The sequence below is a fragment of the Photinus pyralis genome, unplaced genomic scaffold (genome assembly GCF_008802855.1).
Source record: "Photinus pyralis isolate 1611_PpyrPB1 unplaced genomic scaffold, Ppyr1.3 Ppyr1.4_LG1, whole genome shotgun sequence".
NCBI lineage: Eukaryota > Metazoa > Arthropoda > Insecta > Coleoptera > Lampyridae > Photinus > Photinus pyralis.
Genome location: NW_022170249.1, coordinates 19,399,967 through 19,413,605, shown reverse-complemented (window position 1 = coordinate 19,413,605; position 13,639 = coordinate 19,399,967). Strand labels below are relative to the sequence as shown.

The following is a 13,639-nucleotide window of genomic DNA, read 5'->3' as shown; positions in this document are numbered from 1 at the left end:
TTCTGCAGAGATGGTTGATTTTTTTCGCGTATTGATTTCCCAGCTCATCTTAAAATGGAGATATTCATTCTAAAATGTAGGTACCCGTAATATCTGTTTAACACATACTTGAATAACTCAAAATGTAATGCAATGATCTTATTTTTAACTCTCTCTCTCTCTCTGTGTCCTACTACTACATTTTAGCACGCAGAGTGTTACATATAAGTAGGTATATAAAAACGAGTATGTATAAATAGTGCACAACTCTTATGCAGATAAAGCGCATTTTTTTAATACATTGTAGGATAGTATAGTCACAGATTTAAGTATTTAAATCTGTGGTATAGTAGCATGCTATAGGTATTTATGGATGTTTTTCGTATTGGCAGATGATTAATGGAGAGACTTCACCAATAGATAAGTACTTATGTCTCGTCCAAACAATTCATTTTGCCTTTGTGGGTACTTTCCTCCGACAAACCGGGTTCGAGATATTCGCTCTTAAAGTTTTGACATCACCAATAGATATATTTCTTCGTCCTTCAAATCGTACTATCCTCCGACAATCTGTTCCTGAGACATAAAGAATTATTTATATCGGATCACGATAAATGTCCGGACGAACGGACAGACTGGCAGACGGAGAGACACACCGGACGAACGGACAAAACGCAAACAATAGTTTTTTTAATTATTAAAAAATGCGCTAAAATGTGAAAATCACGCACGCATTTGAAACCCAACGATTATACGGAGAAAGATCAATTATGCGCTACCGGGACGTCTATTTCGTAGGGGTGTTGAATTCGAAGAGCAGGTCTCACAAGAAGTTCAAGAAGATCCTTGACTTGTACGCGGACCGAATCACGGGTGAGTGGTAAGAACTACGTATGGCTTGTGTTAAAAGGACAACTGCTGTACCGGTACCATATACAAAAAGTACCTACAGCAACTAATATTGCCAACGGATTATGGCCTTAGAGTCGAGTTCTGCCAGTTTATTGCAACACGTCGCCGCGTTGGAACCCTAAATTTTATTCGACTATTTTATTTCCTGATGCGGCCACCTTTCATCAAGATGATTATGTTAATGTTAAGAAACGGCTGCACGAATAGGAGAGGTGAGGTCTTGTAAAAACCGTTGGATGATGTGCTGTAATTCGTTCCTAAGATTATCTTTATTGGAGACGCGGTTATAGCACGATGGACCAGAGAATTGATAACATCTTTCTCCGTATAATCGTTATATAATTTCAAATAAATGGGTTATTTTCATATTCAAAAACGCCCATATACCAAATTTCGAAATCATTTTTTTTTCGCACCCTTATTTAAGGGCGCGCTCTTTCGTGGTAGGAATTTTGAATTTTTTTTGCAAAATCGCAAAGAGCATACCCCAAAACCTACTGCCACCAATCTTTGTAATTCTTACTGAGAAAAAAGTGCTCGGCTCGGCGATCGAGCGCTTTTTTTTAGCTCGCAAGTTCTTTTTCCGCTCGCGAGCGCTTTTCCCGTTCGAGAGCGCTTTTTTGGTTCCTAGGCGGTTTTTTTTCCTGCTCCCGAGCGCTGTTTCCACTCTTGAGCGTTTTTTGCGCTCCCGGGCACTTTTTCTGCTTTTGAGTGTTTTTTCCGCTCACGTGCACTTTTCCCGAGCGCTCGCTGTAATCCGCTCGAGCACTTTTATAGAAGTGCTCGGATCTCGCAAGCAGTTTCGCATTGCAAAACATCTCGATGCTCTCGAGCATTTTTTGCTCGAGCGGTTTTTTAGAATGCTCTACCCAACTCTGTTAAACGCACCTTTGATATGTAGAAACGCTCCCAAGGCTACCCCTCCGCCCGCCGGTAGACAGCCTGCACATAAGGCTGTGAAGAGCCCCCTCCGTGACCATACCAGCCCTGTAAGCATGTTGAAATGTTGGAAGACTCTACGTACCTATAAGGACCAGTGCCCCATTCCTTATGTATGCATCCATCAGCTTCGCCGTCGTTTTTAGAAGAATGATGATAGGCTGATGGACCTGTAATTCTTCGCCATGTCATATTTGGCACGACCCCGACTGAAGAAAGGTAAGTTGCCTGCTTACCTTTCTCCAGCTTTGAGCGATACCTATTCCTGAACGTGCTGACCACCCATCTCGGAGATCCCCCTGCACCTGGGCAGCTATACTTTCCAGTCGATCGGCCGTACTACGACCCGAGTAGCTCCCTTTGCTGGGTCCGAAGTTACTCAACTCCCAGAGTCTGGAAAGTGTTTCCAGGGGACATGTGAGATCCCCACGCGCGGTACACATTATCTCTACCGCATGGAAGCCCCATTGTCCCCACTTTTTGCTCCGAGTCCTTCGAAAGGATTTTACAAAGTTTCTATGTTACCACATAAAGCCCTCCCATGATCCTCGTTTAGATTTAGATTCATTAAAAGAGCCTGCGAACCTCCTTACCAGACCTGGGTACTACGAGTGCTTTTTCAGCTCGCGAACGGTGTTTTCTGCTCACGAGCGCTTTTTCCGCTCCTGAGCGTTTTTTTTCGCTCGTGAGCGTTTTTAACCGGTCTCAAGCGATGAAGGATTAAGCGCCACTCGCGAACGTTTTTTCCGCTTCGGGGCGCTTTTTCCGCTCTTGAGCGTTTACCGCTCACGGGTACTCTTCCCCTAGCTCTCGCGATACACCGCTCGAGCACTTTTAGGAGTGCTCGGAACTCGCAAGCGGTTTCCTCCTCCTCCCCGCTGTGACGAAGGTGGAGGCTGGACGGGACCGACAAGAAATCCAAATTCCAACTTTTTAGGGACAAATTATCCAAATAATTTGGATTGTTTTCGTCAAGATATCCAATTTTTATCGACAAATTATCCAAATCCAAATAAAGCGACAAATAATATCCAACCAATTTGGAAACTGCGATTTCGATATCTTGTCGGTGGCGCGACAAGATATCCAAATATCGAATTTTTTTTAGACAAGAAATCCAAATTTTTTGGACAAAATTTCCAAAAAGTTCGGAAATTTTTTGACAAGATATCCAAACTTTTTAGACAAGAAATCCAAAAAGTTTGGAAAGTTTTCAACAAGATATCCAATTTTCGTATAGATAAAGGTACGCCGCTTTTTTATGTAAATATGTAAATAACTATTTTTATTTACAGGTATAATCATTACATTGCCTGCCTGTGGAAAAAGAACATTCGAAAGACGTACGATGGTTTGAAGTCAAGTTTAGCCCCGCGCCTTAATTATACTTCACAGACCACGGAAGGAGTTAGCACCATTTGCTTCTAGCGTAATTTTTCAGTAAGCTTGAACCGCTTGATCCACTTCCTCCAAAGGTATATCCTTAGACCATACAGTGCAGGTCTAAGGCTATATCACGCGTTGAATGTTGTTCTTGCAGGACTCTTATAGGAGCTGCATCAAAGATGTTTATTTCGTCGTTGTTCATTTTGCTGCTATCCTATAAGTCATTTTATTACTAGGTAGGCACTAATTCTTTGACGCTGTATGAAAACATACTAAATGCTATGGCGTGCTTTAACACTGAAACTGAAATGTTTCGTACTGCACAAGGTTCATACGTGATTAAAGGGCTTGAATAAAATTTGGATTTCTTGTCTAAAAAAGATATCCAAATCGGAGTTTCCAAATTGGTTGGATATTTTGTCGCTTTATTTGGATTTGGATAATTTGTCGATAAAAATTGGATATCTTGACGAAAACAATCCAAATTATTTGTATAATTTGTCCCTAAAAAGTTGGAATTTGGATTTCTTGTCGGTCCCTACCTACTTGACGTCAAACGCAAGGAAGTCCCTATACCAGGCTTCCCGCCCTGTGAAAGAACGTCCTTCATCCATGGACTTGTCCGGAAGATGGTTCCGCGGGAGCCTGCATAACACAATCAGCACCTTGGTTACTCTAGTCGACGTGTCTCTGCACTTTCAGAGCCGCGCCATCCCAGGGTTTAATATCATCATGGTCACAATGTAAAACTAATAATAAAGCAACAGAACGTCATGTATGACATTCAAATTTGCGTCGTTAATATCGTTATTTGTTCTAACATCTCAATTACATAAAACCACAAGGGCACCAAAGACAGAGGGCGCGGAGCAGCCCTCCGAGACAGTCGCTCCCTGACATTTATGTGTGGTAGCACAAAAAAATCACAATGATCAGCTATTGCAGATAGCTATGTGCTAATTATTGAGCAATTACATAACTACACTGACAATTACTTCTAGCAAGTTAATATTTTAACATATTGAATTGTCCAATATCCCTTTCAATAAGGGCGGTTAAAACAAGAAACATTAGCCTGGCACATAGGCAGTCCATCTTGCACCTTAATAAACTGTAGTCGAGTACATTGTTATACCTTTAATGACAATATTAATACAAATTCAATTAATGAATACTTATGATAACAATACAGTTACAACAAGAAAACAATAATTTTTATCTCCTATTAGATCTTCAATTGAAAATTCAGTACTCCAGTGCAAAGCCACTATGCACCAGGGGATGTAATAGTCATGCCAAGTGTGGAATCATCCAGATTTTGCCTTTCTGATACAACTTGTGTGTACAATTCGTCATCATCATACAGCATTGCTTGCATACGTTGCTTGTAACTGAAACAAAACAGTTACACTTATGAAACAGAATCAGATCAACAGACATTTCACTGTCCGGATTATTCTCAGGATTTCGACATTTTTCCAACTTTTTCTCAAGCAATTTCTGGTGGTTTTTATCGACAGCAACATCGACCATCTTTACCATGGAACGAATCCCTAGAAAAGTGAATGACTTACGGTCGCTATACAACTGCTAGACTTACCACGGACCGCATCTATTAGCTCGTCGAGCTTTCCACGACCTTCGACCCCAAACAGTGTGTCTGTGACGTACGAGTCTAGATTTTCTTGCAATTTAGAGGCGGCATGGAGAATTGCTGCCAATGCGACTTGGCTGGGAGAGTACAGAAGCACTGCATCAGTAAGCAAAGATCTCTCCAGAAAGTGTTCTGTTCCGGGCCTAAGCCTTTCGGGATCGTTTAACGTACAACGGGTCTGCAAATACAATCAACATCGAATGCCACCAAAAGAATGCACTCACCTTTATATCGATAAATAAGCCCTCAACCGGTCTAAAAGGGTTGTGAATGGATAAATGAAAGTTTAACTGCTGCATTAAAAGTAATTCATTGTTTAAAATAATATCGGAGGCTTTATCACGATCGCCTTTTATATTGGCTAGGAATTGCATCATTGAAACGTTAAATTCTTCAACTTTACAAGCTAAAAACACGCAGGTAACCCTGAAATGTGAAAACTTGTAGAAATCAATTCGGCGGCACGAGCAACTTACATAATTTCCTTTGGGTGATAATTCATCACCGAGTTGTTGATGTAGAATCTTTTAAAGTAATGAAATGCAGTGCCAACAACGCAGCGAGGCATTGGGGGTTGGAAACGTTTGCAAAAGTCACGTAAGTGGTACTCATACTTGCGAACCATTAATTTCTCCTCGTCGGGTGTTAGAAATACCTCATACCGGTTTGCCTCCTAAAGTGTAAGGACTTGTAAATTTCAGGGGGTGGGTAGATTCACTACTTACACTAACTTGTCGACCATAAGTTTGAATATGTTTAAAATTCGCATTTTCTCGTAATTTGTTAAGTTCGTCTTCGCTGGTAAACATCCAGTGCTTGCACTGGGTACTTGTTGCAAACATTTTCCACAGTTAGATCATTTCAATTTCAAGTAAATTGGAGAAAAAGCATCCTAACCTACAAATTCAAATTGTACATAAACAAATTTACAGGGTGGTGCTACACTGAGGCAAATTGCGAAAGGTTAGTTCAGCTTCCCAAATGCAGAGGGCACGGCAGTAGTGAAATGCCACAAATCATTGACGAGAAACCACTAATCGAATTGTATAAAGATTGTTATTTTTCATTTATCCCCAACTAGTGTTTATGTAAATTCTAAAATATAATTACAGTTTCCAAACACAAAGAATCAATAGGTGCGGCTGGAAATGCTTCATGATTATGATAAGATATTGTAGGCGCAACGTCATTAAATGCCGCACCTCCATATCAATCAATTTTACTTCACATTATTATTTTATATTTAGCTGTGTTCAAAATTCTGCACGAAATGCTAAACCGACATACCTTCGCTTATAATTTGTGTAATTTTAATGTAAACGAGTTTGCAAAAGTATTAGAAAGTTATTGGCAGAAAAAATGTTTTTTAAAGACCAAAGACCAACCTATATTCCGTTTTTATCGTGGCTCATTGGGGCCCAGAACTCTGGGGAATGGTTGGACGTATGCCCGCGAAGGTTTCTGAATTATTAAAATTGCGCGAGGTGGACAGAGTTTATGTCCCATTCGGGAGTGGGACATTTGGACGAGATAAGACGGGACGCCGAAATCGAGCTTGTGTCCCATCCGGGAACTGGAAATTGAATGTACCCATGAAGTTTGTCAGGTCTGCCATATAATAAAATTACTGGCTCTGAAAGAATTTGCTTCCATGGTGTAGTATGTAGCTTCAAAATTCAGGAGTTTTAAAGTCTCGGAATGCTTTGTCTTGCATTCAAAACGCGTCTAAACCCAAGCGCTCGAAAATAATACTTTGAAGCTACAGACTACACGGAATTGATACAATGGAACACCTTGAAACTTACTCCTCCTCCGTTGCTAAGCATTTTGAAGACATAACACAGTTAATAAGCAGCAAACTGTGACTCAAAGTCAATTTTGGACATAAGAGGATACCCGTATCATACTCAAAGTGTCGAAAGATGTGTTAAAGTTGTTACTGAGGCTTACAGGCAAAGTATGTGGACAAAGTGCAAGAGATGGCTTTATTAGAGTCATCTATTCCCACTTTTTCCCATACGTCGGAATGTAAGGTTGCAGAATAGACGAAACAAAAAAGTGTGAATATGGAAAGGTGTAAAAGAAAACAATCCAAATTTTGTAGCACACCCTTATCATTGGATGGTTGGTTGGGAAGGGTGTGGGTGGAACTCGAAGTGCAGCCACCTCCTCGTGGTGAGTTCTGGGTAGTTTTGTTCCACAAAACGAGCTAAGAGCTGCACCATATAGATTGAAAACATCGCCCAGTGCAGAATTCGGAGAAGATGATAAAAAATATTAGAGAAGAGGAAGAGGACTTTATTTTCATCACTAAGGTTATATTTGTTTTACGGGAATAAAAAAACTTGAGAATTTTGGTAAAAAAAACGTCATATACATATGCTACTGTAATTTTTTAATACTTAAGGAATACGTAAGGAACATTTTAAGTGGTATAAGACCCTTGTAAGTAATTCCATAGTCACAAAAAATTCTTGAATACAGTGCGTTCGAGATAAAAGGGTCACCTCAATGTCTCTTTTATTCGGCGAGATACGAACAATTTGTTACATATACATTTGTAGGTGACATTTCGATCTATCTGATCGCATATTCAAACTTCCGGTGTCATTTCCGATGTAATGCGTGCATCTTCTTTTACGATGGAAGGAGCAATCAATTTGCTGTACGACAACATAAAATATCCATATTTTATGTTGTCTTACAGCAAATCGATTGCTTTTTTCAAATATCGTAAAAAATATTGTACCTATTTGAAAAACAAAAGTTTCATTGATTTCCGGGTATACCGGAACTGATTCCTGAAGTTTGAATATGCAATCAGACAGATCGTAATGTCACATATAAAATTATATTTGACCAATTTGTTGTATATCCCCAAATAAAAGAGATATTGAGTGACCCTTTTATCTCGAACGCTCTGTACTTGTAAAATTTTTTCAAAGTTTGGCGGCCATGCGCGACCGGAAGATATATAAAAGTGTAACTTTCTTTGTTACTTTTTCTTTTCTATGCCAATCGCAACTTTTGAGTACTATAGCGTTCCGGAATTAAAACAAGTTGTAAATCAGCATTTATATGCACGATTAAAGCGCATTTTTGGTCATGCAGGTCAGTATTTTATTAGCGAAGTTTAAAATTATCGATCTCACGAGTAATTTTGGCTGCGTTAAATAATTAATTTCAATTGACGGTACGTCTTCATTTTGTAAAACAAATCACAAAGTAAATAATAAGTTTTTATACTGGTAGCGCTATCTAACGGTAAAATTATAGCACCTCCGAAACCCATATCGAATTTATTTTCTTCAAGTATCGATCTCACAAGTAATCTAACTCAAAATAGACTAGTGCCTGCACATCTACACTATAGCAGAAAGCTTTTAGTGAAAATTTGAATTCTCTAGCTATTGTAGTGTGGAGATCTCAGGCGGACAGCCGGCCTGCCAGCAATAACGAATATAATAGCGTATTTTTTTCAAAAATGCGCTAAAAAAAGTGGTTAGGTACATTCAAATATAGGTACGTACATTCTGGTACAGTCTACAGACCCTATTTTATAGTCATTCTATCGCTTTCCATATATCTTTGTGAATTTGCGTCGTCGTTTTGAATGAGAATCTTTATTTTGAATTGACATTTATTACTACACTCTCACAATCTAACATGACAAGGAATCTTGATTCTACAATTAAACAGGTTTTTGTCTTTCAAGTTTGGACTTAAATATTGAAATTGCTGATTGAAGAAGTATATACAAAAAATATAGTATATACCACAGGACCCTGTTCCCGTGGGAAAATCGGGAAGAAATTTCGGAGTAGGTACACCTAAAACGCCTTCAAAGAAACCTCCGGTCTCAGGCTCAAGCCCCAATCTTGCGCAGTTTCGAGTGATAACTCGGCAACATCCCGTTTTTTTCCCGTTCCCGTAGGGAATTCTAGAAATCCTCTCTTAGTGCTTCACAATTCCCAAGAAGCCTACATGTCAAACTTCTACTAACTAAAATCATGGGCCACTACTAAAAAGAAAATCCGAAAAAATGGTATAAGTATTAATTAAATGAAATGGTACCTAATAGGTCAGGAACTGTTGAAGATAAGATAGCTATTAGGAATAAGTAGGTAATATCAAAATATGCCAATTTTGATTCTCAATCATATGCAGCAGTAAGAAAATGGTCATTTCATTAAAAAAACCTAAAAACCATAAATTGTAGGTAAATATCGACAATGTGGGTATCAAACGAACTGAATTTTACATAGGATCCAAAAATGCAATAAAAAAGAGGAGTTGCCATTTATAACAACAAAGTTACTCTACGTGCCACCATTTTTCAAAATATTTTACATCGATTCGGCCTTCAGAGGGAACCCCTAAGTATAAATTTTTAAAAACCCACCTATTTCACTTTCCCAGAGACGTTTAAATCTCACAAAAAAACACCCTGTAGATAATAGCAGACCCGACGAACGTTGTATCACCTATCCCGAACGAACATTACAGTATCAGTATGCATTTTATACCCTTTGGGATTTTGTGAGTTAAGAGATGCTGTTTCAGGAAGGGTGATTTGTTGCAAAAGCACACTGTGCTGAAAGTATTGTGCGTTAACATATACGGATATACCTACTCAATTTTGCTTTCTAGCGGTACCGGCACGTAAGAAGGCAGATTACTAAATTAGAGTCTGCAGTAGGGCACGAATAGGTGCAATGAAGAGAATATGAATAATGGGGATGCGTGATCCTTCGCCTTTTTATTACGTACCGGGTACCCTAGTTTGTTGTACAGTGTACTGTGCACGCGTGCACATTTTAAATTTTTTGAAAACTTATTTCTTAAGAGGTATCGTTTCAGAATATGCTGAAGATTAAATTTGTTGCAAAATTTCAATGTATACACTTTCAATATTTTGAAGATTTGCGTATTTTTAAGCGGCACTTTTTAATTTGACGGTTAGTAAGATTGAAAACATTTGACTTGATCGTTTTTTATTTACGTTTATAATAATTATCTTTATATTTTTTTCAATATTTAATAGTTATTCTACTATGCGGGTCGGGCACGAAGCGAACAAATCAAAAATCACGAAAATCGGTCCATCCGTTCTTGAGTTATAAGTCTGGTATAACATACGCGACTTTGTTTTACATATACAGGCCGTTTCATACAAATCGGTACCTAAAAGTAAGTACCTATATTAGTCAAAATTTGCGTACCAACATAGTTTTTTATGATCTATCGAAAGAAAATATTATGATGATCGTTTCAGTTCCGTTTTTTTTTGGATGTCGATAGCAACTTTCTAATTTTAAATAGAACACTCTGTATCTTATTGCATTTTCGAAATATACATGAAAATCTACGCCGTTTGATACCACATTTCCCTATACCAACAGCATCAAACACTTTCAAGTGCAACTGTGTCTTGAACATTCATTAATTAATTGTGAATTTTTTTTAGTGGCCCATTAAATTGGTTTGCCACTGCTTTTAAATAAATATGGCATTTCGCGTATTACCAACTTAAAAATTGTTTTGTTTTGTGGAAAATTCAAATCCTCCACAGATATATAGATCGCGATCTTCTTGTACTTGTGTATATCTAGGAGGGGCAGTACAGAGCATTCCAACGAGCTGTATCTAATTTATTTTCAGGGTTTGAAAACAAATTATTACAATTTTTGGCTTTTTGTGCGATCATTTTTTTTTTATTTATGTTCATACGGCCATAACGACAGAGGTTTTTTGGCCTGACTTGTTTACAAGTTATAGATAATAGGTATAGGTATATGTTATAACTTTAAGTTCTCTAAGAGTTTTAATAGTTCTGTTTCGGTGAGAAATCCTATCAGATCTTCTACTTGGTGCTTATCCTTTAGGTTATCCTTTAGATGATATTTATTTCTCTGTCTTGTATATTCATGAACACATCAGGAGTATATGTTCCACAGTCAGGTGTTCGTTGCATTTCTCGCATGATGGTTATGGCTCTCTTCTCAATAAGTACGAGTGTGTGATTTTCGTATGGCCCAACCTTATACGAGTTGTTCTCATTCTCCGGCTGATATTCATAGGTGATTGCCATTTGGTAGGTTTTTCTTTTATGGTTCGTAGTTTGTTGTTTGTTATGTCATTCCACTCTTTTGTCCATATTTTGCCCACTTGTACGTTGACGAAGTTCTTTAGATCGGAGATGTTGCTCATAGGCATGTCAGGTTCTTCTTTCCTAGTGGCGGCTTTGGCTAGTTGGTCAGCTTTTTCGTTTTGTTTGATGTTGCAGTGTGAGGGAATCCATACAAATTGCACCGTCTGGTCAGTTTGATGAAGTTTATGTATCGAATTTCTTATTTTAACAACTTCTGGTTCTGTAGGGTAGATGTTTGTCAGGCTTTTGAGTGCACTAAGTGAATCACTAAGTATTACAATGCTTTTAAGTTTCTTGTGACCGGCTACTATTAACGCTGAATTTATCGCGTATAATTCTGCTGTGTTGAAATTACAAAATGTTTAATCTTTTGACCTTTACTACGTAAGGTTGACTCTAAAGTTTTTATCGAAATATCATCAATTCGTCTTATTATATTTAGCTGCAAGAAAAGGTTGCAGATTTATTTGAAGAATGCCTCAGAAAATCGCCAAAGGTGTTGAACTTTTTTTAATTGAATTCAATGAACAAGTTCCATTCCATTAACAATATTAATTTTTGTAGTATTCAAATTTAAAACATCCTCTGTCGCGCGTTTGTGGGTTATTTTCAATTTCGAGAGCGAGTTCCCATTTTGAAAATTTCCTGTAACATCCTTCCAAATTTTATATTTTAAAGTTATATTATCATATTTGTTGCTGCTATATATTCGTCTTCCTTGTAATTACTTGTGAGTTTGCGTTATATTTATATGTTATATCATAGTGTATAAGGTTATATTTAGGTATATATTATTTTTATTGACGTGTAAATAATGTTATTGCAATTTCTTTTGCAAATATATGATGTGCTTGATATGATATCTAACGAGGACAATGTCGACCCTCTTTTCACATTTTCTCATATCGATATATTTGCATTTTTTGGAAGATTATTGATTTTTCTGGTGTACCTATTTAATTTATGAATTCTTTATTCATCATTTCTATTTTAATTTCATTTGCCAACCTTTAATTATAGTTAATCATTAAAAAAAAAACAATAATTGTCACAAAATTATCATCAGGATAGAAATATAACATGCACTCATAGGCAACTTACTCTCGGCGCAAGAGGAGGGGGTATAACACAAAATTGCACCAAGAGGTATTCCGGCAACATCCGAATTATTAATCTACAAGCTTTTCTGAACTGGGATCAATTGGCAGAATGCGGTCCTCGGTTTTTGCACACTCAAATCTATCCAGCGCCTGCACTACCTTCGAATATTTAAAAAGGGGACATTTCAGATTCAGGGAATATCCGCAGAATAATCTGAATGTTGTTTGATATTCCAAGAATATTTGAATATTACAGCAATGCGATTTTGTTACCTGGGAAGTTATCTCCTCTGTTCTCTCTAACACATGCACCTTCTTTTTGGAAGTTGCTTGCTCACGACGGGGGAATTTTTCACTCCACTTCTCCCTTTTTGAGCTGTAGCTTTCTTTACTTTTTTTCGCTGGACAAATTGCTACAAAATGATTTCTGCCTTGCATGCTACACAAGTTTTCCGATAGGCAGGGCACCTCCTATATACATATTATGTTGTCTTCAGAACTCCTCTGCGAACTAGCTTTTTTTCCCTTTTAAGGTGTTCACTTGTACTTCGTGCAGTTGACTCGATTGACTCTTGCGTATTCTTGTCAAGTAGGTATACCTGCCAGGCCTACCTGATTCCCTATCAGTAATCATCAGTGATAAATTTTAAACTAAAATAACAGTCTATTAATAACTTTTAATAATGAAGGCAGTTTACTTTCTTCTCAAACTGTTCCTTGTATTTTTGAATACAAACTGAAAGCAGACGATGTACCTAATTCAAGGTGACGGCCTCTAAACAAGCAAAATAAATACATGTATCTACTTCACATCTACGCACAATAGGAATAGGTACTTAGGTATATATTTATCATTATCACCTTGAAGCAGAATGAGCAATATTGTAATTAACTAAGGATCGAGTTAAGATTGCTAATGATATAAAATTATAGATACAAAGCGAAAGTGGTAATTTAATAAAAATTCGAAACATCTAAATAAAAGAATGGATAGCATTTGAAAATCTGCTTTTTCTGTAAGTATTTTTTTTGGTATATTAGGAGAACGTGTGGTAAATAAGAATGGTAAGACCGGTTGTAGAGCATAAGGGGCCGTTAACATGGCCGCCTACTACCATCGCCTTAGGTCGGGGCGGTCCATTTGTATGGTATTTAGTATCGAGCGGCACTAACTTTATTAAGTACTTACTGGTAGCATAGTATTAAAGTAGGTTTGTTCGTTGCAAGTCGAAAGTTGATTTAATCTTATATTCTTTGGCAAAGTAGAACACTCGCGTATTCAACTTGCAGACTTACCTATACCATTCCAACTAATTCTGCAAATTTCTGCCACAGACTAAGAACTTTTATAAATTGTCGAGTTTAAAAGTACTATTTCAATGAGGAAGTATAGCAAAAATGTGAACCAAATTGGTATAACCCAATGTTAACCATTTTCTGTACCTACTGTAGGGGCACTTTAATTTAGTAGAAAGCGTCTGCGAGGTAAGATCTGATTTCGTGTAAAACATGACAGAT

General features: G+C 37.6%; 1 protein-coding gene across 1 annotated transcript; it reads right to left on the bottom strand.

Moving 5' to 3' along the window:
* Window positions 1-4,338: 4,338 nt before the first annotated feature.
* Window positions 4,339-5,802, bottom strand: LOC116159842 (cyclin-H-like). The gene is made up of 6 exons (XM_031472925.1): window positions 5,596-5,802; window positions 5,347-5,543; window positions 5,095-5,296; window positions 4,817-5,048; window positions 4,655-4,769; window positions 4,339-4,607 (listed from the first exon to the last, which is right to left on the bottom strand). Exons 1-6 carry the CDS (start codon window positions 5,710-5,712, stop codon window positions 4,484-4,486), a joined length of 987 nt encoding a protein of 328 aa, XP_031328785.1. The 5' UTR covers window positions 5,713-5,802; the 3' UTR covers window positions 4,339-4,483.
* Window positions 5,803-13,639: the final 7,837 nt, after the last annotated feature.